The 25,296-nt window shown below is 39.6% G+C and overlaps 1 protein-coding gene across 1 annotated transcript; it reads left to right on the top strand.

The window, feature by feature from the left end:
• The first annotated feature begins 2,094 nt into the window (after window positions 1-2,094).
• DIPK2A (divergent protein kinase domain 2A) lies at window positions 2,095-23,348 on the top strand. Its single transcript, XM_037525834.1, has 3 exons — window positions 2,095-3,333; window positions 19,016-19,319; window positions 20,500-23,348. The coding sequence occupies exons 1-3, from the start codon at window positions 2,677-2,679 to the stop codon at window positions 20,829-20,831; spliced, it is 1,293 nt and encodes a 430-aa protein (XP_037381731.1). The 5' UTR covers window positions 2,095-2,676; the 3' UTR covers window positions 20,832-23,348.
• Window positions 23,349-25,296: the final 1,948 nt, after the last annotated feature.

Genomic DNA, 25,296 nt, shown 5'->3' with positions numbered 1-25,296 from the left:
CCCTGGTGGCTCAGGGGGTTGAGCGCAGCGCTGTGAAGCTGTCTGCAGCCTCTGCAGCTCGGGTTTGATTCCTGGCCGGCCAGGGAGATATTCACATGGCACAGCAGACCTCTCCTGCCTTGCCAGCTGCTCCCCTCAGCAGTGCTTTCCTCTGTCTGCCTGTTCTGCTCCCTGCTATCTCTGGTGAATCGGCTCACCCTCCAGGGCCTCCGGTCTGTATCCCAGATCTTGTATAAATAAATCAATCTTAAAAAAAAAAAAAAATTCTCCCCCCAAAGTAAAATATTTAGATACTATGCAAAATATTCCTCAAAATTAAATTTGTATAGACTAGTAATCATTTTTAATTCCACTCTTCAAATGATCCTATATAAATTCCAAGGATTTGGAGGCTGAGTAAAGCTTAAGAACTCGAAAGACCTTTTCTATATAGGGAAGCAGTGCTGCCTTAATCCTTTTAGTAGTCTTTACATATAAACAGTCACTCTCAATAGTTACCAGAAAAAAATGCCAACAGAAACATTCATTTAACTATAAATATGTATATTTTTATATATTATATTAATGTATATATATTTGTAGTTTTAAAGTCATTCCCTATAAACTATTTAGTTTTAATGGACCCAAGTAGAAGTGTTAGCGATAAGAAATCTGCAGTTTGGTAATTACTTTCCTAGTTTACAATTCAGCACCAGCAGCAAAGCTGACTTTTCTAGAGTAATCAAACCAAACGCTTTTCTTATGAAATCCTCATTTGAGAAATTGCTCACAACGCCACATTGTATGGAAGGCAAGTTAAATTTAATTACTGCCAAAGCGACATCAAGTTCGAAGCTGTAGCAGCCAAATTTCTTGTCACTTTGAAAAAGGCTTGGAAGTAAATCTTCCAACCTGAATTCCATGTGTATCACTTAAAATTCACATCTATGTCAAAAAGATATAAAAAGATATTCTTATATCACGAAGGACAAAACATTAACCTCAACAGTACTTCTCAAGAGGCTCTTTGCCTTAGGGGATCAACTAATTACTAAGCACAATACAGAAAAGTCAATCTGACTACTCATGTGAACGCTCCCAGTGCTAAAACGAAAACGCATCGTAGTAAATTACACCTTCGCAGTTTAACTGCTAAAGAATCCGAGCCCCCTAAAACTTATACCATAATAAGGCGCCGCAGTTCGTAGCTCTGGGTTATTTTTGCAGTGCGGCGTGAATCCGAGCCAACGCGCCCGTGTGGAGCACCAGGCGGTCCCCGGTTCCCATGGCGACCGCCACAGCAACGCGCGGCGGCCCGGGGGGAGGGGCGGGCGCCCGCCCCCTCCTCCGAGACCCTCCGGGGCGGCGCCAGGAAATTGGCTTCGCGAGTGAGAGGAAGCGCTTCAGCGCCGGGCTGGGAAGCGGTCCGGGGGCTGGGGGCAGACCAGAGCGATCTCCCCCCGCACCTTCGCGGCGGAGGGGGCAGGACCCCCGGCGACCCCGGGCCGCGTCGGGTCCCCCCTCATCTCACTTTTCCTCCTCCACGAAGTCTTTCGGGACTTCTTTTCTCCACGCGACGCAGGGACATTTCCGAGACCTCCACCAATAAGTCAGAGGTCAACGGGAAAGCCCCCAGCCGGGACGTCACAACTCAGCTCACCCACCGACTTCTCCACGGGCCTCCCCGAGCCGGGGCGCGCGCCCGGGGGGCGACGAGCTCCCGCCGGCAGCCCCGCCCCCCGTCCCCCGCCCCCCGGCCGCGAGCCTCGGCGGTGGAAGGCGCGGGAGCCCGCGGCCCCGCCCACCCGCCTCCGCCCCGCGCGCGCCATGAGGGGTGGGGGCTCGCGCTGGGCTCCCGCAATCTGTGGTGTGGCCTCTCGGAGAGGTGTTTCCACAGCGCCAGAAAAAAGGTCCCAGTAAAAGTCAGCAGCCATGAAAGATGAAGTATTACCGAGTATCCCTTCACCTTCAGAGCCGCGCGCTGAGCCCTCCCCCTCAGCCCGAGCCCCGCCCTCCGGGGCGGCCCCGAGGTCGCCCCCGCGAGCCCGCGCTCACGCTTCCGGGAGGCGCGGACGCGCTCGCCCCGCCCGCCGGCCCCGCCCCCTGGCGCCCGCTCCATCTCTGGAGGGCCGGCGTGTGCGAGCTGGGACGTGCGGCGTCCGGGACACGCGGGCGCCTCAGTCTTCCCACCTTCCTACACTGTTGCTACTTCCCGATGGGAGACATTCCTGCGTCTCCCCCCCTTCCGTGAGTCCCTCTTTCCTCGCCCCGGCCGCCCGCTCGCCCCTCGGGCGGACGGCGCCGCAGAGCGAGCAGTGCGCGTGCGCGCGCGCGGGCGGACGCGGGCGCGCGGCCGTCGGGTCCCCGCGCTCCCTCCCCCCCCGCGCTCCCTCCCCCTCCCGCGCCTCTATAACTTGGCTGGCGAGGAGGAGGCGCCCGCGGAGTCGGAGGGCGGGGAGCTCGGAGGAGGGAGCTCCAGAGTTGTAGAGACTAGTGACTGGGAGAAGTCGCAGCCGGCTCGGGTCGCGCCTTCCCGCTCCCCGTCTCCCTCGCACACACCACTCGCCTCCAGCCCGCGCCCGCGCCGCGGGTCGCCCGGGGGCCCCTGCCCGCGGCTGTCAGAGTCTCGGCGCGGCGGGGGCGCCCCGGGGGTGCCCTCGCCCTCCCGGTGAGGGCGGACGGGCGGCGGCGGGCGGGATGTGGCGCCTGGTGCCCCCGAAGCTGGGCCGCCTGTCCCGCTCGCTGAAGCTGGCGGCGCTGGGCAGCCTGTTGGTGCTGATGGTGCTGCACTCGCCGTCGCTGCTGGCCTCCTGGCAGCGCAACGAGCTGGCCGACCGCCGCTTCCTGCAGCTCAATAAGTGCCCGGCGTGCTTCGGCACGAGCTGGTGCCGCCGCTTCCTCAACGGGCAGGTGGTGTTCGAGGCGTGGGGCCGCCTGCGCCTGCTGGACTTCCTCAACGTGAAGAACGTCTACTTCGCGCAGTACGGCGAGCCCCGCGAGGGCGGCCGCCGCCGCGTGGTGCTCAAGCGCCTGGGCTCGCAGCGCGAGCTGGCGCAGCTCGACCAGAGCATCTGCAAGCGGGCCACCGGCCGGCCCCGCTGCGACCTGCTCCAGGCCATGCCCCGCACCGAGTTCGCGCGTCTCAACGGCGACGTGCGGCTGCTCACGCCCGAGGCGGTGGAGGGCTGGTCCGACCTGGTGCACTGCCCCTCGCAGCGCCTGCTCGACCGCCTGGTGCGCCGCTACGCCGAGACCAAGGACTCCGGCAGCTTCCTGCTCCGCAACCTCAAGGACTCGGAGCGCATGCAGCTCCTGCTGACGCTGGCCTTCAACCCCGAGCCGCTGGTGCTACAGGTAGGCGTGAGCTCGGGCGGGGGCGTCCTGGCCGAGGGGCCCCGCGAGTCGGCCGGAGCGGCTCCGTCGGCTTGGACCGGGCCGGGCCGGCGCGGCTGCGAGCGCGCGAAGGGGCGGCTCTCGGGGGCCCCGGGGCGCCCGGCGGAGTCGCGGGAGGCGACCCGGCGCGTGGAGCGTGGGCTCTTCCCCGCCACCTGGGCGCGTCTCGGGTCTGGCCGCGGATCCTTGAACGCCAGAGGGAGCCGGTCTCGCAAGCTCGCAAAATGTCTCTCCAGCGAGTTTTCTCGGGCCCTCCTCCTCGCCTTTCAGCTTTACCCGCCGGGGCTTGCCCTTGCCCGGCGCAGTCTGCTCCCGAGCCCCGGGACCTTTCTTGGTCTAGTGTTGTTGTTGCTTTTCGCCCCACTGTTACCCCACGTGGCTGGTCTAACTTCAGCACCAGTCTTTGTTTTATCCTGAGCTCGTTTAGCCGGTAGTCACTGGAGAAGCTTATTTTGGGGACAAGCTGGGGGAGATCAGGTCAGAGAGTGGGGCCTATGGTCTGGGCTGCGGTTGATGCTGGAGCTGTGCCTGGGGTGGGGTGAGGAAGAGGAGGAAAGAATGCGGCGTTGCTTTTGGGGCTGGGAAGGTTTAAGGCCCCGATGGGCATTTTCACCCTTGGTGCTGTGACCTGCCCTGTTCGTCTGATAATTAGGCTGCAGAAAGAAGAAATTCTAGGCCGGGTTGAGAAACTGGGAAGGAAGCTTCTCTCCTAGTTGAATTATTGCCTGTCTTGACTTTATTTTGAAAGCAGTTCTTACTTTTTAAAGAGTAGGTTGGAACCTTATTAGTAGTGACAGCAAAAAGAAAAGAAGCCCCCCCCCCCAAAAAAAAAATGCTTACTTTTAGACTAGTTACTGAGAGTCTACACCTTCCCACTGGATTGTTGTGCGGGGTGCTGGGATAGTGGATACACCTGGGGGGTCGTGATCCCTCTGATAGCCTCAGGGCAAGTTAACTTGCTTCTTTTCCCTAGCGCTTTCCTGTATTTTAAAAGCGAGGGGGAAATGACTTTAAATTCACCACAAGTAATTTGGGGGTACCTCACGCCTTTTCTAGCTAGGAATGTAACTAGGGTTTGTTCAGGACTTTTTTTTTTTTTTAAATCTTAAGTGCGTGAATAGGAATGTGTAGTATTCATTTATATTGCTTGCTTACATTTAAAATTTCTTGTTGCCCCATAGCTAAGAGAAACAAACCAGCTTCCTTTGGTTAGTTCAGCCAGGTAATTCAAACACAAATACCTTGTCTCAAACAAAATATTCATGTGGGACTTTAAATTTTACAGTGTCCTAGAATACATGTAATGAATGGATTTTGAAGATTTTAAATGAAATACTGCTCTCTTTTTAACAGTGGAAAACTGCTTAAATTTCCCTAGAAGAAATGACTTTATTTGGTAGTTCCAAATCTAGTCAGCTTTAAAACTTGAATCTGTATTTATGAGATAAATACATCTTTGAATTGAAACTCTTTTTTTAAGTTGCCTTTTCCTTTGAGAAATAGAAATCTTAACTGTTTATATTAGCAAAACCTTCTCCCTGGAGAAGGCTTTAGCTGAGTAGATAGTCTATCAAATTCTCTGGGATTCAGAATTTAGTAAGGGGCTGTCTTAGTGGTAATACACATAGTCACAACCTATTGGAAGAATTATTTTATTAGGTAATTCTGAGTGTGCTGTATTAGAAACAACTAATATTAGATAAATATTTTAATGATGGTGTGTCCATTTCCTTATAAATATCATCATGACATCTCATGAATATGAGATACATTGACGCTTGATTTGCAAAGGTGAATCTGTATTTTCCAGGACATTTTTAAGTTGTGTTGACATTATCAATTTAGGATTTAAGTGATAGTCAAGTGTGCTTCTATTTTATTTTCTGATTAACTCTTCCCTCAAGCTTACCCTTCCATCATTTCCGTCTTTAGTAACAAACATCAACTTAAGACAAAAATTGTTTACTTGTAATTTAAATTTAGAGATACAGTTGCTCTGAGTGGGTGGATGTTTGGATTATAGGGTACGAATTTGGTAATCTGTGAGAGGTAATATATGTATCAGCATAGTTGACTGTGACATTTGTAAATTGCGTTTTTAATCAACCCAGTTCTCAGGAAAAGTACTAATACTTTATAGCTAATTACATACTGTGTGAAACATAAATTTAGGGTCTTTAGAATCAGTCAGTCATATTGGTGTGCTTAATTATTTTTTTTAACCTGAAGAGCAAGCAAGTAGAGGAGACATATTTTTAAAAAAGAGAACTTGGTAGAACTGCTACTTTGTTTATAGAACCTCTTTAATACAAACTTATAGAGTTAAGTAAGAACAATATAATTTAGGGTTAATGATGGCTTTTTAAAAAACCCTCTAAAATGAAAGGAATCTCAAATTCTGTTAAGTATGCAAATTGCTACTAAAGTCAAATTATGATGATCATTACTTTTTTGCTAGCTAGGTAAACATACAGTTTAGTATTTATACAGATTTCTGTAAAACTTTAACGGATTATAGTTGTGTTGGGATTGTTAATTGATAATGGTAGAAAAGCTCAGTCACTTTTAGTTATTTATATTTTTTTGATTCGTGTATTTTTTTTTTAATTTTAGAGTGTTTTACAGCTTGAAGAGGAACTCGCCTTTTTTTTTTTTTTTTTTTTTTCCAGGAGAGGGAGCTACTTATTGAATTTTTGGACTGCTGGTAGCTGGATTTTTCTAATATTGTTTCAAAGTTAACTACTCTGGAAAAAAGGTCTTCTGAACTTAGTTTAAACTGTTCTTAACAAAAGTTCTAATGTGGTAATTATACCTCCAAAATAACCACTTCAAAATTTCCTTTAATAAGGTGCTGCAGAAAGAACTGAAAAAGTTATGAATTTTATGTAATTATTAACCCATTAAATTTGCCTCTCAATTTTAAGAAATAATCAAAAGTAGTTTCTAATATACCTCAAAGGGAGACTTGAACAGCATTGTCTAAGATATGTTAACACGTATACCTAATATATCAATATTTAAGCTTTATAGATTTGTAGTATTTAAAAATATGAAAATACAACACTCGTCCCATTTTTGGATAGTTTTTATTAGCTTATAGCAGCTTATCTGCCATAAAATTATCTTCTAAAACATTATTATGTTTTAGATATATGTCAAGCAACTACTCTATTTTGCAAATAAGCCATAATCCTATTAAAAATTGTGTTGGGAGATAATGTTGTATTTATTGTGTACTAGCATTCTTGAGGTGTTGAAGTGTTTGGCAACATGGAGGTTTTCTGTTACTTTATTGGTAAAATTTCTACCACTATTTGTACTTAACCTGTTCTTGAATTTATAGAAGGTGCAGAGTGGGTGGTGGAAGGATGGGGAGGGAGAGGAAGAGAGAGAGGAGACACAAAAAGAGAAAGAGAAAGAAATGCTGTCTGTTTTTGAGTATGTAGCCTACAGATAGTAAAGATGCTCTTACTGTAGAAAAAAGGAAAACGCTTAGTTTTTTAGAAGGGAGGATGTGGGGATTTGTTTTGTTATTATATTTGTAGGACTTTTTTTTGTCTTGATTTTTCCACATCTTGCTTTCATTAAGAAAATAAGAATTTTCTTATTTTTACAGTATGTGACTAATTTTTAACCTATGGATTTTAAGTTTTTCAATTCTTGTAAATGACATAATGCAGGACATTTTATATAGTGTCTGAGCTGCATAATAAACACTCAGATGTGAGACACTGAATGAAGTATAAGTAACCAACTAGTGCATTTGATTGTTCTGAAGTTTGTTTGAAGTGTGAATCACTTTAAAAAGAGTTAAATGGTTGTGACTATCAACCATAGTTTTAGTTATACTCTTAGTCCTTTCTACATTATAGGTTGAATTTTCACAGACAGCTTTTAGTGAATGTTGTTTTTGTTTTAAAAAATAGTTTCTGTAAATATATATATATATATATATTTAGGATGCATTGCCTCAAATTTAGTTTTTTAAGTAAACAAACAAAAAATATTATGGTCATTTAGCTAATTGCCTTTCTTTGGATAAGTTGATATGCTTTTATATGGGACTCAACTTTAATCTATAAAATAAAACTCTTGGCAGTGGAGCCTTTTGTTAAAAGAGCCAACATCCTGTGACTCTCAAACTCTACTTCTTTTCTGAGCTAACTAGGGTAGGGTGGCTTCCGGCTAGTGTATGGGCTGGAGGCCAGAACAGATAACCCTGAATCAAGCTTATCTTTCTACCCCCAAATTTTTATATTCTTGAAATCATAAACAACAAAAAAACAAACTGTCTTTAAAGGAAAAAATTATGGGGCCAAAGTTAGACAGGTATCTTGTGGGGTGGGTAGTGTTTAGAAAGGATGTTCCACATTTTGTCTCAGGAGTTTCTTTTCAAGCAACACCTACTTCTCTCCCACTGGCAGCAGCTGTAGTTACTGCATTCCCAGATTTAGACTGGTTCTGCTGACTAGGTAGTTTTGAGGAGAGCATTTTTCATCTACCAAATTTATACACTTAAATCTAGGTTTTTTTATTATGTTTTTCTGGTTTTTCATTTACAGGTTCATTGACACTTTCGGCTTGTCCGTCTTGATAAAGCAAAAAATAATAACATAATTCTAAAGTTCTAAAAAGGAAAGACCCTTTTATTTCAGAAACATCCTGGAAGTGGAAAATTATCTTAAGAAGCCACCACTTCCATCAGTGGAGCAAAATTATTTAACATCCTGGCCTATTTTCTGCACTTAATCTATATATTTTTTATTTTTTTTTTTTTTTTTTAATTTTCTAGAGGCATGTCTTATTTATTTTATTTATTATTTGTTTGTTTGTTTGGTTTATACATGCACTGGGTACAGTCAGAAGCGCAGGAGGGTGAGAGAATTCACCAGAGCCAGAGCGGGGAGCAGAGCAGGCAGAAGGACCGAAGTACACTGCTGAGGGGAGCAGCGGGCGGCAGGAGAGGTCTGCGCGCCATGTGGGACCCTCCTCCGGTGGCCGGGGAGCAGCCGGGGATCGAACCGGCTGCAGAGGCTGCAGGCAGCTTCGCAACCCAGCGCTCAACCGCTGCGCCACCGGGGAGGCCCTGCACTTAATCTATATATTTTTAACCATTACTAATTCTGAGGTCCTTCAGTACTTTTGTCTCATTTTTAAACTATTTTCCTTCATATTTCTACTACAATGTGGTTCAGTGCACAATTCCTCATGCATATTATTGAGGAATAGAAAAAGTCTATTTTGGGGGATCTGCCTTCTGTATATGGGTTGCCAGTTTTTCCTTGCATCATCAAACTGGTATTAATCTGTTTTTATGTCTCACGGTCTCTGGCCTACTTCTTATATTGCCATAATTGGCTGCTGGCTCATCACAGAATGTTGACTTTCTCTTTTCACTTTTTATTCATTTGTAAATGTGGCATTTTTCTACACATATTATGAACTTTAGTAGTGTAAAGCATCTTAAAACTGTCAATTATAAGGTAAGATGAAAATAGTTTTTCATCCTGTTCATAAACCCTGAAAGGTTTTTAAATTAATTTAACTTAAATTATGTAATCAGATATTTTATGTAATTTGTATGCTTTTTGAAAATTGTATTTCGATAGGAAATCTATCTGTAAAATAGTTGGGAGCTCTTTGCATTCATGACCCTGGACTTAGTCCAAAGAACTGAATTTCGTTTGTTCTGTTTGGTAAATAGTTGTTATAAGTAAGGCATTTGGGTTGAAAAGATATTTCTGGGCATCAAATAACTTACTGTGAAAGGGCTAGGTATATAAATGACTGATTACAGTCAATATATTATAATAAGCCCTATAAAAAAAATACTTGTCAGATGACTCATTTAGGGACCAAAATCTAGATGTTCTTTATAGGAGCGGATACTATGGAAAATGTCACAGAAATTGACTTCCAAAGGTTGAGTGGGATGTTAGTCAGAGATAGACGTGGGAGGTAGGAAGAGTGTTGGGAACAGCATTGATATAACATCCAGTTCATATTCTGTTCCACCACAAAGATGTTGGATGGTGTTGAGCAAGTCACTTCTTATTTCAAAGCTTGAGTTTTTAAATCAATAAAATGGGAATGTTATTACTTTTCCAATGGGATTTTTTTTTAAGGATTTTTTTTTTTAAAGATTTATTGTATTTTTTATGCATACAAGAGCTGGGGTACAGGCCAGAGGTGCTGTGGGGTGAGAGGATTCACCAGCTACAGAGTGAGGAACAGAACAGGCAGAGTGACCGAAATACACTGCTGAGGGGAGTCAGGAGAGGTCTGCTGGACCATGTGGGTAGCTCCCTGGCCAGGGATCAAACTCCTGCTTGCAGTGGCTGCTGTTAGTGTCACAGGTTGCTTCTTAACCCCTTGTGCCACCAGGGAGGCCAGTGGGATTGTTTTAAAGATTAAAGGGGATACACTTAGATTTATATTTATATAATATCTTTAATTTTTTTTTTCCAAACAATATTTGTAAGCCTATTACTCCATTTTTAGACAGTTATGGTAGTTGAAAAATCCTTTGGCGTATTATGTTGATGTCTTCGAGAAACATGCATTTTACTCTTCTATGGCAAATATTCAAATGTTAAAATTCTCTTTACATATATGCACATTATCAATACCTATAAAGCTGCTACTTCAAACTATAGTCTTTGGGGATGATAAATAAAAGAGGTGGGTAGGTTAAGGATTTATCCCACATGGAACACTCTCTGGGATTTAGATAAGAAATCCATAATACAGAGCAAATAACTTAATTTTTCTTGTAAATCATTGCAGTTTAATAATTCAATTTAGTTCACTGGTGAATGGTAAAGAAAAAATAGAGGTTAAGTCTGGCTTATTTTTGGGCATCTTAGGTGCTGAGACAGAATTTTAAAAGATGTATTATTTGAGGTTAGCATGATGCTTTCAGGGTCTTCTTCCTAGCTTAGTTAGTGTTTTTGACAATGAAATGATCTGACAATAATTGTGTGGTATTGCTCAGTAATGCCAGAAACTGATCCTTTACCCCCGGGATAAAGATAATCGCAAGGCACAGTTTGTGCAGCCTTAGCTTTCTGGGGCATTAAGTGTGGATGGCAAATAAAGAATGAGGTAATTTTGGGTTTTATATATTTTTTTAAAAAGAGAACAAATTGGGTAGTTGGGTAGTCAGTAGTCAGGACGAGTGACATATTAACTGAGCTATGAATGATGAGGAAAAAGTCGATGGTGCAGAATTGGTGGGGTGCAGTATTTAATTTAGGCAAGAGATGTGGTAAAACCAAAGGCCCCAACTCTGGATAAGCATGGGACTAGGGAAGTGTGGTAAAATTTGTAAGCTCCTAGAGGTAGGCAGGGACCAGATCCTTATAATCATGCTTAATGAGTTTAGGATTTTATTTTCAGAACAATGGGAAACAATAAAAGTGTTTTCAGCAGGGTCTGGTTTGTAGCGAGGACACAGGAAGGGTGTGTTGCATTAGATTATGAGGACGAGCTGGAGGGTTTGGATTACATTGGTTGCAGTGTAGGTTATGAAAAGGGGTAGGACTCCACTATATTTTGGAAAACTAGCTGTCAAGGCTTGTTTATGGTTTTAAGTATGGTGAGGGGGAACCAATAAAGGATAGTTCTCAGGATCTTGGTTTAAGCAACTGCTGTCTGAACAACTGCTTGTGACAGTTCCTTATGATGAGGAACCCAGAAAACAAGTGGCTATAAGGTTGGGGAGCCAAGAGTTTTGTATTGGCTGTTAAATTTAAGGAAATAACAGGAACACAAATCTATTAAACCAAGATGCCAGGTTTTTAGCTGAACAAGATACTTTGCTGTTTGCTACTAGCTGGTATCTTGTTATTCTGAAGGACTGTGTTAATTCAGTTTGTGTTCTAACGGAACTGGGGAGGTTGGCAATCTCTGTTTATCAGACTGTTTAAAGAAGTCAGATCTTGACTAAAGAAAGTATGGTAGTTTTTTTAGGTCATTGAATCCAAGTTATCTTTATTTTGGAAATTTTGTTTTATTGAGCTAAATGTTTGACTTTGGTGTTTGTTGATACATTATTTCAATTTGTGGATCACAGGCTGGTTATGAGAGTAGGTAAGGCAAGGTCAGTTGAGACTAGTAAATTTATGCATGTTTAAAATTCATGGTAAAGTGATTTTGGGGGGGAGGTGGAGGGAAAACATTTCTTGAAGTATTCTAAAAGATGATTTGTTTCTATGAAACTTGAGTAGATATTTTTGTTGTTGATGTGTTTTACTGTTGGTTTCCAATTTTAGATACAGCTGTTGGACATGATATTCAGTAAAATAACATAACCTTGCTATTTTCAAGGCATAACTTAATATTGTTGGAATTATAGGTGGGTGGAAAATGGTATTCAGAAAATTATTTAATGAATAAGTATGACTTGGAAATCTTGATTAAGATTATACAGCATTTGCAATGGATTTTGACCATTACTTGGCAGTAGAAAGTAAAAGCTTTGGTTTTAGGGAAATTTTAGTAAAAATTGGGTAACCATTAAATCATCCTAGTAATTTTACTATAGTCTCTCTCCAGACAGTTCACAAAACTGTGAACACATTAGTCTGTCACCAGTACAGTTGACTAATCTCTATGAACAGCTGTTATAACATGCATTACTACAATGGGATTTTGTTCAAAATTGGACTTTTCAAAATAATTTTGTAACTTAAATTGAACCTCTAAGCATTTTCTATGCTTTAGATAACATTTACTAACAGAGTTTTAGAATTTAAATTTATGTGTGTGCAGAAATGCCAGTTCTAGCAAAAACCTTCAACTTTTAGATTATTAATAGATTTTTAAGTATGTTTCTTTTGACTAAAAACTTCTTCCTGTTGGAAAAAACCTACACCAAACTAGTTTTATAATATATCTCTTATTTTGTATTCATACATTTTATCTCTTTAGGCAAATAGCAGTTATAGTTCTTTTAATGGATTATTGTGAAGTAATGAATGATTATAAAATATTTTCTTGAATGAAAGGAATTAGATCTTTTATTTATTTTTTTTAATTGATGTAACATTAGTTTTCAGCACTGTGTAAACCAGAGGTATAGATTTATACCTCTTCAGATGTGTTTTTAGCTTGCAAAGCTTACTTTTTGGTCATATGGATAGAAAAGAAAGAACACAAGCACTATTAGTTTCAAGTCATTCATTGTTAAGTAAATAAATATAAACCCACTGGCTCATGTATTTTTACTTATACATCACATGTCTTTTTTTTTTTTTTTGTTGACACTGTGCTGCGTAAGTTGTCCTGGTAGGACAATGGCTATTGTTCAAAGAGCATTGTGATGGTATAAAAACTTGTTTTTTAGAGTAATGGTATATACCACAGGATATTGGTTTATTCTAGTATGTAAGATACTTTTGAACATTAAGGTTTTGACATATTTTTTTTTCATAGCGTGTAGATCAGGTTGAGGCATTTGTGTTTTATTCTGTAAGTCCCATTGTGGTCTATCTGTCCCTTACCTCCCTCTCCAGACTCCATTACCTCAAGCCATTTCCTCCTCTTACGTTTTACTGCAGCTGCTTGAGCATTTTATTTCAGTGCTGAGAAGACAGTTTCTGGCTGTAACATGTGCCTGGAACATTCTTACTGCCCTGTCCCCAGTCTGTCCAATACTATACTCATCCTGTAGATCTCAGTCTCAGTGGCACTTCTTACAGAGGGTGCTCTTTACCGCAAGGTCTAACATAGGTCCCTACTTTTCTTCCTTAGCATATTTTGCTTTTCCAGAGTTATAACAAATTCTGTAATTTATCATTTATATGTGTTTTTATCCTTCTGACTCAGGCTGAAAATGCTTCCTGAGAAAGGGGCTATGTTTTATTTACAACTGTTGGTACTTAGATTTATATGGTGGAATTAGGCTTGATCCAGAAGTTTTTAGTTCAAAATTTGTATTGCTTTCATTCCACAGTAATTCTCACTTCCTTAACTTCAGCTATGTGAGTAGTCAATGAAATGTGGGTTAACCTACATTCCCTTATCTGTAATCCCAAAGTTTAAAAATCCATAGAAAAATGGATTTTATTACATTAAAAATGAAAAAATGACATGAGATAATTTGTGTACTTTATTCCACTTAGAATGACTATGCTTACATTATTTTTGCAATGTAACTTTTTTTTTAAAAGATTTATTTATTTATACAAGCACTGGGTACAGTCAGAAGCGTGTGAGGGTAAGAGGATTCACCAGAGCCAGAGTGGGGAACAGAAAACGAAGCACACTGCTGAGGGGAGCAGCGGGCGTGGCAGGAGAGGCCTATATGCCATGTGGGACCCTCACCGGTGGCCGGGGATCGAACCGGTGCTGTGGAGGCTGTGGGCAGCTTCACAGCCTAGCGCTCAACCGCTGCACCACCAGGGGAGGCCCTGTAACGTGTTTTCTTGTGGGTTGCTGCCCTAGCCTCTCCTGGAGATTGTCGCATGATATGAGTTTGATGTATATGCATTGCTACCTTTCCAAAAATCTGAAAATTTCTAAAACAGAAGACTATTGGATTGAGGTGTTATATTAGCCTGACTGTACTTCTTACGACTTTTAAGACGTTATAGATAAATCACTTAGTGCTGTTAGGTTTACTACTTAGGTGTACCCTCTGCCTCTAGAATTCTTTGTTTTCACATCCCCTCTGTTGATCACATTTTAAACTGTCATAGCATTTGGTTCTGATCAATATTTATGTGATAGGTTACTTTGGCATGTGGTACTTACTATAAATGAAATGCAAATTGCAGTGCTTTGTTTATGTCTTTTAAGTTTTTGTATTTTTGGTGCTTGTGAATGCTCTTGAAGTTTCTTTCTTTTTTTTTTTTTTTTTAAAGATTTATTTTTATTTATTTATACAAGCACTGGGTACAGTCAGAAGCATGGGAGGGTGAGAGAATTCACCAGAGCCAGAGCGGGGAGCAGAGCTGGCAGAAGGACTGAAGTACACTGCTGAGGGGAGTAGCGGGCGGCAGGAGAGGTCTGCGCGCCATGTGGGACCCTCCTCCAGTGGCCGGGGAGCAGCCGGAGATCGAACCGGCACTGCAGAGGCTGCGGGCAGCTTCGCAACCCAGCGCTCAACCGCTGCGCCACCGGGGAGGCCCTCTTGAAGTTTCTTATAGCATTTTTGCCTTTTTCAATTTTGAGTAACTATATATTCCAATGTAAATTAGAAACTACTAGAGGAGGGCCTCCCCGGTGGCGCAGCAGTTGAGCACTGGGTTGTGAAGCTGTCCGCAGCCTCTGCAGCGCCGGTTCAATCCCCGGCCGCTGGGCAAGGGTCCCACATGGCGCGCAGACCTCTCCTGGCGCCTGCTGATCCCCTCAGCAGTGTACTTCGGTCCTTCTGCCTGTTCTGCTCCCCACTCTGGCTCTGGTGAATTCTCTCACCCTCCTGTGCTTCTGACTGTACCCAGTGCTTGTATAAATAAATAAATAAATCTTTAAAAAAAAAAAAAACTGCTAGAGGACAGTAAAAATGAATTTCTGATTTAGTGATTCTTAGCTTTGTTTGGGAAGTGTTCATTATTTGTAGATACTTTCAGAAGGTGATACAAAATTAAGCCTTTTATTTTTTTTTGCCTTTGTACAGCCTTAAACTTATATTCTAAAAATTTTATATATTATACTTTATAGCATTTACTCTTGATAAAAAGCCCAGATAAGTTAATTGAAGTGCATCTAATCCATATAGAATTTAAACCATTCATATTTAAAGGCATTTTTGTCTTCAAATGAAAAGTTTTATACATGTTTCCAATTATAAATTATTCATTAATATTCTCACATTTTATGTCAGATTACAAAATGTAATTATTGTTCCAGGTAATTTGAAAAATTAATAAAAAGAATAAAAATGAATGAAAAGATTTAGTTTAAAATAAAAGTGGACGTCAGCAGTAAACTTACTCTAGCCACTATGTTTTATGCACTGTGAAAGTTTGGTAGGTAATCAAGAAGAAATGAAGTTTCTTTCTGCTTGATATATTTAATAAAATTCATGCTATAATATCTTTTTTTTTTTTTTTTATAGAGGCATGCTTTATTTATTTATTTATTTGTTTGTTTGTTTGTTTTTGTTTATACATGCACTGGGTACAGTCAGAAGCGCAGGAGGGTGAGAGAATTCACCAGAGCCAGAGCGGGGAGCAGAGCAGGCAGAAGGACCGAAGTACACTGCTGAGGGGAGCAGTGGGCGGCAGGAGAGGTCTGCACGCCATGTGGGACCCTCCTCCGGTGGCCGGGGAGCAGCCGGGGGATCGAACCGGCGCCACAGACGCTGCGGGCAGCTTCGCAACCCAGCGCTCAACCGCTGCGCCACCGGGGAGGCCCCATGCTATAATATCTTAAATTTTGTCTTGCAAACTGCCTGACCACGGCAATTTAGTTCTAATCCAGAATTGTTTCAAATACCAATTGTAAATAATTTGGCCAATAAAAAAAAATTTTCTCTGTACTGCTATGTGTTCAGTAGACTATTGTTCTTAATGAAATTTGACTGTTTTGATTACACAGTGAAAAATTTTCATAAGAACACGTGGTACAAAATAGTTTATTAAAGTTTTTCTAAAAGATTAGCCAGCAAACTATTAATACATTTAAAAAAAAATACAACGCTCTTCTTAAAATGAGGCATAGCAGGATTTCAGCCAACAGTGTCAGAAATCACTGTGTGAATATAAGGTTGTTCAGTATGACTTTTGTCATACATCTTATCCTTTTCTATGAGGATCTTGGGTAATGAAGTGTGTATTTGACTGTCATTTGCCAGTTGGAAAGGTTCCAAAAACAGAGAGACATGTGCACATGTTGGCAGGGTTCCCTTTCTCCTGTTGTCAAAGACCATTTTATTTTCACAATGATATGTTTGTATCTGTTCTATAATATGGTATATGAATAATATACCAATAATGTGTAGCATTTTTTGTCTTACTTTTTGTATGGCAAAATTGTAATCTTTGCATATTTACTTATTTTTGGTGCTTCATATTTTATATCAGGGACTTTATACATATCTAGTTTTGAGAGACAGTTAAATCTTTTACAGTCATTTTGTCTAAATTTTCAAGGTTGTGGAGAATTTTAAGTTGGGAAGAAAAGTTGAAAATAATATGTGATTAGAAATAGTTTTTGCAGTCCACATTGGGCATGAGCCAGTCTGTCACTTCTCCAGTGCTCAAAAGTGTTCTCAGGAACAGAATTCAGAATGTGTCTTCCTGTAATTGCCAACGAATCATACATACTGTCTCTGGGTTAAAATTGAATCGATAAATTTATTATAGTTAAAGAACCATATCTTAATTATTAATTCATAGTGTTTTATCACAGTCCTGCTGAAATTAAAATTAAAAGACATATACAAAGAGCTAGTACAGTTATTGTGCATTGATAGACTTGGAGCACAAATGTATAAATGGGTGATATGAGATGGAGTATAGTGCTAAATATCTTTTTTGTCTTAAAGTTGCTAAAAGTGTTAACCTAAGAGTGTTATTAGAGATTTGGTGATTGTGTAGAAGCTCAATGCAAGATTAATATCTTTTCTTAAGGGGTTCTAGATGAAGAGCCTCATCTTTTGCTTTTTTAATGTATATGTAGATTTTTTTTTTTTTTTTTGTGGTAGAAGGTGGACATATTTATATTCTGTGGTATTTTGTTTCCCATATAGTGTTGTATAAACATCATCTTCTCATAATAATTTTTTTTTCCAACTTAAGGAAAGGTACTAGGCTGAGTTAATGTCCTAAATCACACTCCCTCTTGTTGTGTGTTTTTCAAGAAGTCGCTTAAAGCATTACTTCCCAGCCTTGATCACTCCAGTTCTCATTTAGGAGGTAGGTGTTTGAGAACTCGAAAGCTTAGATAAAGCCTGTCACTTTAAGTTGAAAATAACTTGTTGATGGTCATGAAAGATTTTTCTTTTGATTTTAGGATGATTCTCCCAGTAGTTATAAAATCCATTGGAAAAGCTTGTGGAGATTAGGAGAATAAATAATTTTGATGCTGAACCAAGATGAACGGAAAATGCGATCAGAGAAAGGGAAACAAGATTAATTTGGAGCAAAAGACGATGGAGAGGCCATTGCATTGATAGATATCAGATTGCTCTTTACCAAACTTTGGATGTAGGTTAAATGACACTTCCCAAGAGTCCTCTGAATGCTAACGTTCTTTGCTTTTGGATTATTCATTGTTCTCTTAGGACCTATGCCACTTCTCAGTAACTAACACATACTCAGCTTAGTTAACTGTCTGCATTGCACAATGCCTGATAAATATATGTGTACTAATAAACTTGCATTGCTGTCCATTTAAAAGGAAGGGTTGCTTGATTGTGTTCCCCAGAAGTGTGTGGGTCTGGAGACCCTTTATGAGAAAGAATTCACTAGAGGTTAAGTGAACCAGACAAAGCGTTATTTGAGACTTGTGCAAGAGGGAACCCCAGTGCTGGGAAAAGAGAATTAGAATGGCTTCTTGAGGGAGTCAGGAGATATTTACAGAGTAGGTCCCTGAGGTGCACCAGAGGAAGAGCAGGATTGTACCTTGTTCTGGGCCGTGCTACTCCCAAGCATGAGTCAGATGGGTTATACTCGCCGTGCACACATCTTTTCCCTCCAGGATCCAATGATTTTTTTCTGACTTGGTGCTTTTGGTCAGTCGGTGGTCCAGATTGTTTGAAAAGATACTGGGATAGGGCTCACCAGTTAATGATTTGGTATGTCTGTTGAAACAGGTAGTTGAACCACTGAGCCTCGCTCAGCCATTGTTTAGTTCCCTTGTCCAAAGTCTAACTTTACTGGCTCGAAGTTTCTTTTGCCAAATGTGTCCCAACTGCATTTTTGTAAGTAAAAAATAAATAAATAAATAAATAAATAAATAAAGGAAGACATACAAATACTTTTTATATTTGGTAATAAAGAAGATGGCTAGTTCATCAATTTAGTTCTGAGGCATTGGTAAGACTGATTTCATTTTCATTTTATTTATTTACTTTTATTAATTGTAACTTAATTAAAAACAAATTTTATAAATTTTTACCAGGTAATATTGGTTTTACAACATTATGTTACAGATTATAGTTCAGTTCACTTTTTTTTTTTAAGATTTATTTAGTTATACATACAAGAACTGGGTTACACAGGCCAGAGGTTTGGGGGGTGAGAGGATTTACTGGAGACAGAGAACAGGCAGACTGACTGAAATACACTGCTGAGGGGAGCAGTGGGTGAGTGGGGAGAGGTCTGCTACGCCATGTGGGTCACCTCCCTTGTCGGGGATTGAACTTGTGCTGCTGTAGTTATGGATAGCTTCATAGTGCTGTGCCTTAACCCCTCGCGCCACCAGAGAGGCCCCAGTTCACTTCTCTTCTGATCTGTTACCACACCACACCTTCCACCAACTATTTTAGATTTATGATATGAAGTTCTCTAAGTAACTTTTCCCCAGGTCCATAATAATGGTATGGGATAGAAGTCAAACTTGTCCTTATTGATCTATTGAATATAATGAGAAAATCCAGTTTCCTGTCTAGTAGCAATCCACTGACAGGATCTGTGGGTAAGCCTAGGATATCTTCATTGGAATCTCTTATAATAATAAGATAATTCTTTCATAGAGTTTTCCATCTGATGAAGGTTGGCCATTTGCAAAATACCTTGGAGCTTGTGGAAGGATGGTGGCTGTAAATTATGTTGGAGAAGAACTGTGGAGTTACTTTAATGCACCATGGGAGAAACGAGTTGACCTTGCTTGGCAATTAATGGAAATAGCAGAACAGCTTACCAACAATGACTTTGAATTTGCACTCTACCTCCTGGATGTCAGCTTTGACAATTTTGCAGTTGGTCCTAGAGATGGGAAGGTAATCATTGTGGATGCTGAAAATGTTTTGGTTGCTGACAAAAGGTTAATTAGACAGAGTAAGTATATAATTTTAGACTTCTTATTTGGTTCATTTTCATTTGTCATATAATGTCTACATTTATATGAAGCAAACCTTTAATTTCCTCCTTAGATGGCAACCTTGCATCTTAATTTGCTTTATTTGGCAAGTACCAGTAAACAAATACAACTTGATTATTAAAGTGCTAGAGAAGTTTGTTTTCATAAGTCTTTCTATTGTTGGAAACTGCTATTTCTCCTTTTCATAGCATTTCCTGCAATAATATGCTTACTGATTTACTTTCTAATGATTGTTCCACATCTACTGTCTATTTTTTGCACTCTTACATACCCTTACCCCCTATAGAGTAGGCATTTGATTTATTATTTACTGAATGATTTTTTTTTTTTTTGCTTCTCTCCTGTCAACCTCTTAAGATTTAAGTTTGTCCCCTCAGTTTTTTTTTCTTTGCGTTCAGCATGCTTTTCCAATACAATTCAGCTATTCTTTTTGCTCCATCAAGCATGTGTATGCTAATGGATTCAAAATATCTGTAAGGTACCTTTGACCTCAGAGTCATCAGTTGTAAGTCTGTTTGTAGTTGTATATATGACATGCCGACTTGACTACTTAATAGCTAGTTTATATTTACTCCATTGGCATATATATTAACACTACATTATGTTAATAGTATCTGCCTTGTCATCTTTAAGCTTAACTAATGCATTCACCTTTTAATTTTTGTCTCTAATTTAACTGTCCATCCTCTCCACATGCCTGTCTGTCTTCATAGCTATAGGCAATTTCTCACCATATCCTGATCCCTAAGTCCACAGCTTTGCATATACTATACAGAGGGCCTGGAATGCTGTTTTATATTCTTTCTTTTCATTCTTGCTTATCTATTAAGTTCTAAATCAGATGCTTTACCCTGTGAAACCTTTTACAGCCCAAGGTAGAAGTGTGTGTCAGACGTGCCTATGGCACTTTCTCTTGTGTGACAGCAAGTTTCCCCTTTGGCCGAACCCTGGGTGGTAGGTTCTTCTGCCTGGTATTGGTGGACTCCCAGTGAGTGAGTGTGTGAATTAATCTATTTAAATTATAAACATTTATAACACAATTTTAATAAATACTATGTTAATTACTAAAATGTTTTATTTTTACAAGTAATGAAAACTCTTTTAAGATGCATTTTTCTGTTTTTTCCCCTTTACCAGATAAACCTGAAAATTGGGATGTATGGTATGAAAGCAAATTTGATGACTGTGATAAGGAGGCTTGCTTGTCATTTTCAAAAGAAATTCTTTGTGCTCGTGCCACTGTGGACCACAATTACTATGCCGTTTGTCAGAACCTCTTATCCAGGCATGCCACCTGGCGTGGCACTTCTGGAGGACTCCTACATGACCCACCAAGTGAAATTGCCAAAGATGGCCGCCTCGAGGCCTTGCTGGACGAGTGTGCCAACCCAAAGAAGCGCTATGGCAGATTCCAGGCTGCGAAAGAACTGCGTGAATATCTAGCACAATTAAGTAACAACGTGAGGTAGTCTATGATGAACTTTTCTCCATTTAGATAGCACTGGCAAAAACTAAACCACCAAAAACTATCTGGAAAAATAAAGTTTAGAAGCATTACATTAAGAGGATGATAAACTTGCACTGATAGATTTTATGTTAACATCCATCCAAATATAAGTAAGATGTTACTTCAAAATCACAGAATGCTTCTACAAAACAGTTTATTCTGACACTTTGGAGACTTGAGCTGTCATTGACTGCTTTGCACCCCTTGATTGCCTGGGTGGGTTAAAGAATATTGTTAAGCTATTGGAAATGAGTCTGATAGTTACATCAGCTTGTGTATCAAAGGGTACTTGGTACTTGACATTGTTTGCGTTACTATCATGATTTTGTGAATCTCTTGCATTTTATTTTGAATGACAATGTAGATTGGCCTGTTTTATAGGCCGCTTTTTCCTTCTGATATGTAGGGTTTGTTTCTCCCCCATTTTTTATGTTTTCTGTTAATTTTTACACATTCAGGTTATTATAGGTGTTTGCTTAAATTTTGACTAGTTTTCCTTCAGTGCCATGTGGTGCACATTTACTAGGGCAGGATTCCCAGGTTTATTGTCATTTTTTCAGAAAGCTAAATAGTTGATTATGTAAATACTTTTCTCCCTACCTTCTGTGGTTTCACCATTGCATGAGATCATTTAAGGTTATTTAACAGTTACATCCCCTTATGCCAATAATATAAGTGTATACTAAACAGGAAGTTTGGCATATGTTGAAAAAAATGATTTTGTTCTTTAAAAGGCTTTAAGAAGAGTATACTAGCAATCTAAACCTTGATGTTCATTTTGGTTGAGAAAAAAATATATAACCCAGTATTTTTTAAATGCTAACTAGTCCAAGATAGTAATGCATATGCCAAAGAATATTAGATTTAAAAATTGGTTACTTGCCTGTTCTTAGGATCCCACTTCCACTACTTTAACTGTCATTATTAAATTCAGATCTTTTTCTTTTTATGTTGATAAAGTTAAGCTACTGCTTTCAAACATATATAATTTAAGGATAATCTTTCATTCCTTGGTAGTTTTGCAGAAATTAACATGGTAGTCATCCTTTAAGTTTAATCAGGCATCTTAATAAAATACTGATGGACTAGTAATTTTTACTGTAAAGCAGACAGTTCAGCCAGTCTGCCCAACTTGGCCTTCATTACCCAATGTTAAACATCAAATCATCAAATCTAAGTACGTGGATAAAAATTTCAACAAATGTGTGGTATTTGTGAACTATTTAAACACTATTACAATATATATATATTGTCTATCACTAACACAGTGATATTTTTCTGTTTAAAATTACTACTTTTGTTTACAGGAGAGTTTGGTATAATGTGCAGTATTTAGTTCTAGAATCACCTTCTAAATCAAAACAGTAATTAAAATATGCACAACCAAAGCCATGGGTTTTTTTTTTTTCCCTTCAGCAACTATTTATTAAGCATCAGTTCTTTGCCAGGTAAATTACTAGCTGCTACCCACTGTCTGAATATGATATATGACATACGGTTAAGTAACTTTACAATGATTGTCAAATACTTTAATGTATGTATTTCTTAAGTTGAAGTAGCATTTATTAAATTAGGATGATGCTTTCGTGTTATTTTATTGTGTTCAAAATTCTACTTTTTGTACCGTCTATAACTGAGTTGCTGCAAAAAGCAGGATGAAATCAATAGTTAATCCCAGTTTAAAAACTGGAAGAAGGGTAAGAGCTCTCCATTATAAAACATTCTATTATGTTAATTTTTATTTGTCAGTATATTACATATATCAACTAGCCCTTAAACATTTGAGTGCTGGAAATTTTATTAGGCTGACTTTTTACAATTCTGGAAAACTTTTGAGGGGAGTTGGTAAAATTATTTCTCAAACATTCGCCTCTTACTCAGAACATCAAATAAAATACTCATTTTCAAAATGGAGCACCTTTTATATTTAATAAGTATTCATTATAAACCTTAGAATCCCAGTCACAGAGGGTTTGTCTTACTGTGGTTTAGCAAGCATTTCTCTTACTTTTTTGGAAGACTGATTGCGATTGTAGAACTGGAAGTGAGAAAACACTGCCAGCAGTGATTGCTACTTGAGGTAGTTTTTTTATAACTACCATTTCCCCCATGAAATTAAGTGGAATTTCTTTCACCTTTGGAAAAGGATGAGGAGAGGATAGTAAAAGAATTAGGAATTTAAAAATACAGGGAAAATATGTATGTGAAAAGCAATAAATATTTTGTTCACTTTGCTATCAAGATGTTCACTATCAGATATTTATTATACTGCAGCAATTTATATTTTTAATCATTGCCCATTAATAGACACAGTAAAATATTTTTGAATCAGACATTTGGGGTTTGTATGTGCATTAAAATTGTCTTTTGTACTGTAAGTTACTGTTAATTTGAATATTCTATCGGAACTGTCTCCCTGTGCCTTTATAATATAAAGTTGTTTCTACAACTTTTAATGATCTTAATAAAGAGTACTTTAAGAATCATACTTCTCAGATTATCTTTTAACTTCAAATGTCACATTGCTTGAGTTGAAAATGAAGCTGTGTAAATTTTTCCTCTTCATGTATTTTGATAAAATTTTCAGAAACTCTCCAGTTGTGTTAGAGCTGACCTTAGGTGTGTGTTATCCTAAAATAGGATAAAAAGAAAACTTTCACTATAGAATATTTCAAATGTATATATAAGGAGATGATATAATGAACAATAGTATAATTATTATTATACTACAAAAATTAGTGACTGCAGCATTTCCAAACTAATGGTTATTAGATGCAGTAATTTGATGATCTGTAAGGATAAAAACTAAAATGGACTGAAGCACATTAAATATGTAAATTATGCACCAAGTGCTATCTAAAAGAGGGAGCAAAAGCAAACCAACTCTGTCAATTTTGGATATTGAAGAATTTTGAAACCTGGTAACTTGGAGAAAAAGAAGCATTTATCCTGCCTGGATCTAAGGTAACCAAACAATTGAGGGGAACAATTTGTAGAATATGTAGAATTTTCCACACAAGTGCAGAAAGAATGTTGTTGGAAATCACCATTTTGCAATTCCCAATCAATTCAGTCTAGGCAAGGATCACCAATGGTTGAAGCTATTAATTGAAAAGCCGATGAGGAACTTTGAAGTTCATGGCAATGCCTGAACTCTGTGGTGCCTTATAAGTACAACTCAATGAAAAGTACCTTCACTACTTATGAAATGTTTTGCCAAAAACAGGACAGAACAAAAAGCCCAAATCTGATCAAGCTTTTAGATATATTAATGAGATGAAAGAATATGTTAAAGGACAAAAGGAGGATGCAATCAATAAATAAGTTAACTACATAAATTTGGGGTAAGGATGTTTCAGTTCTTTTGGAAAGTAATTTGCCTGTGGTCACAAAAACAATAGTGGCAGACCTTGGACTCAACACTAACTCTGCAATTACTTTCAACTAACTTTCTACCATGTTGCAACTTTTGGGAACCGGAAGCATATAGTTGAAAGCAAGATCGTACGGATGTAAAAGCACTTTAGTCATTTTCTCAATATAATTTAAGGAGTGGAAGATTTGTGAGGGCAAGGAAATGTAGAGAAATACCAAGTAAGATAACAGAAAAGGTAGAAAAGAGTAGGAATCAGAATCAGGAAAGATATGGAAAGAGAATAGAAAATAGGAGAATTGACATCTCATGAATGAAAGGTAAGCTCTTTTTCCCTTTGACCTTAAAACTTTAGGCTTTTAATATATCTGTAGATTACATAGATGAGTCTTCCCCACATGCTTTGTCTTGTAAATTCTAATATAAACTTGTAGGAGAGTCTCCTTTGTATGGTGAGAGACCATTAAAAAGTATAGTTAGTGTTACACAATTAGGGTTGGGATTTTGTTGATCACTTTAGCTTTTTTCCCTGTGTATACCTCAGGTATCGCAAAGAAGTAGTTTTAGTGTTAGGGACTGACAGAAACTATGCTCTTTTAGGATAACATTTTAATCCTGAAATAAAATCAGTGCCCTGCCTCCATTGTCATTAAGTGAACTCACTAATTTCTGGGGTTTTTTTTGTATTTAAAGGTACAAATTGTTGGTTTTGGTTTATGTCTTCATTATTTTAGCTTGCCAAATAGAAGTATTCTAAAGACTTATATAGGCTATCATTGCATTTTTTGGATAATCACTTACTATATGGGTGGGGAGATGGAAGTGATGAATGAAACATAACTACTCCAAGTTATTTTCTGAGATTTGCTTTAAAATGTATCTTTAGGGCCTCCCTGGTGGCGCAGCGGTTGAGTGCTGGGTTGCAAAGCTCCCTGCGGCGGCACCGGTTCGATCCCCGGCTGCTCCCCGGCCACCGGAGGAGGGTCCCACATGGCACACAGACCTCTCCTGCCGCCCGCTGCTCCCCTCAGCAGTGTGCTTTGGTCCTTCTGCC

This window comes from Talpa occidentalis, unplaced genomic scaffold, assembly GCF_014898055.3.
Source record: "Talpa occidentalis isolate TD23 unplaced genomic scaffold, MPIMG_talOcc4v2.1 talOcc4.4, whole genome shotgun sequence".
NCBI lineage: Eukaryota > Metazoa > Chordata > Mammalia > Eulipotyphla > Talpidae > Talpa > Talpa occidentalis.
This window is presented reverse-complemented; position numbering and strand designations above follow the sequence as displayed.

What these genes read in the sequence shown, in the direction of transcription:
- DIPK2A (XM_037525834.1), top strand. Translation starts at nt 2,677, where the DNA reads ATGTGGCGCCTGGTGCCCCCGAAGCTGGGCCGCCTGTCCCGCTCGCTG. An exon ending in CCGAGCCGCTGGTGCTACAG is followed by an intron (nt 3,334 to 19,015) that starts GTAGGCGTGAGC and finishes ATTCTTTCATAG; the next exon opens with AGTTTTCCATCTGATGAAGG. An exon ending in CAAAAGGTTAATTAGACAGA is followed by an intron (nt 19,320 to 20,499) that starts GTAAGTATATAA and finishes CCCCTTTACCAG; the next exon opens with ATAAACCTGAAAATTGGGAT.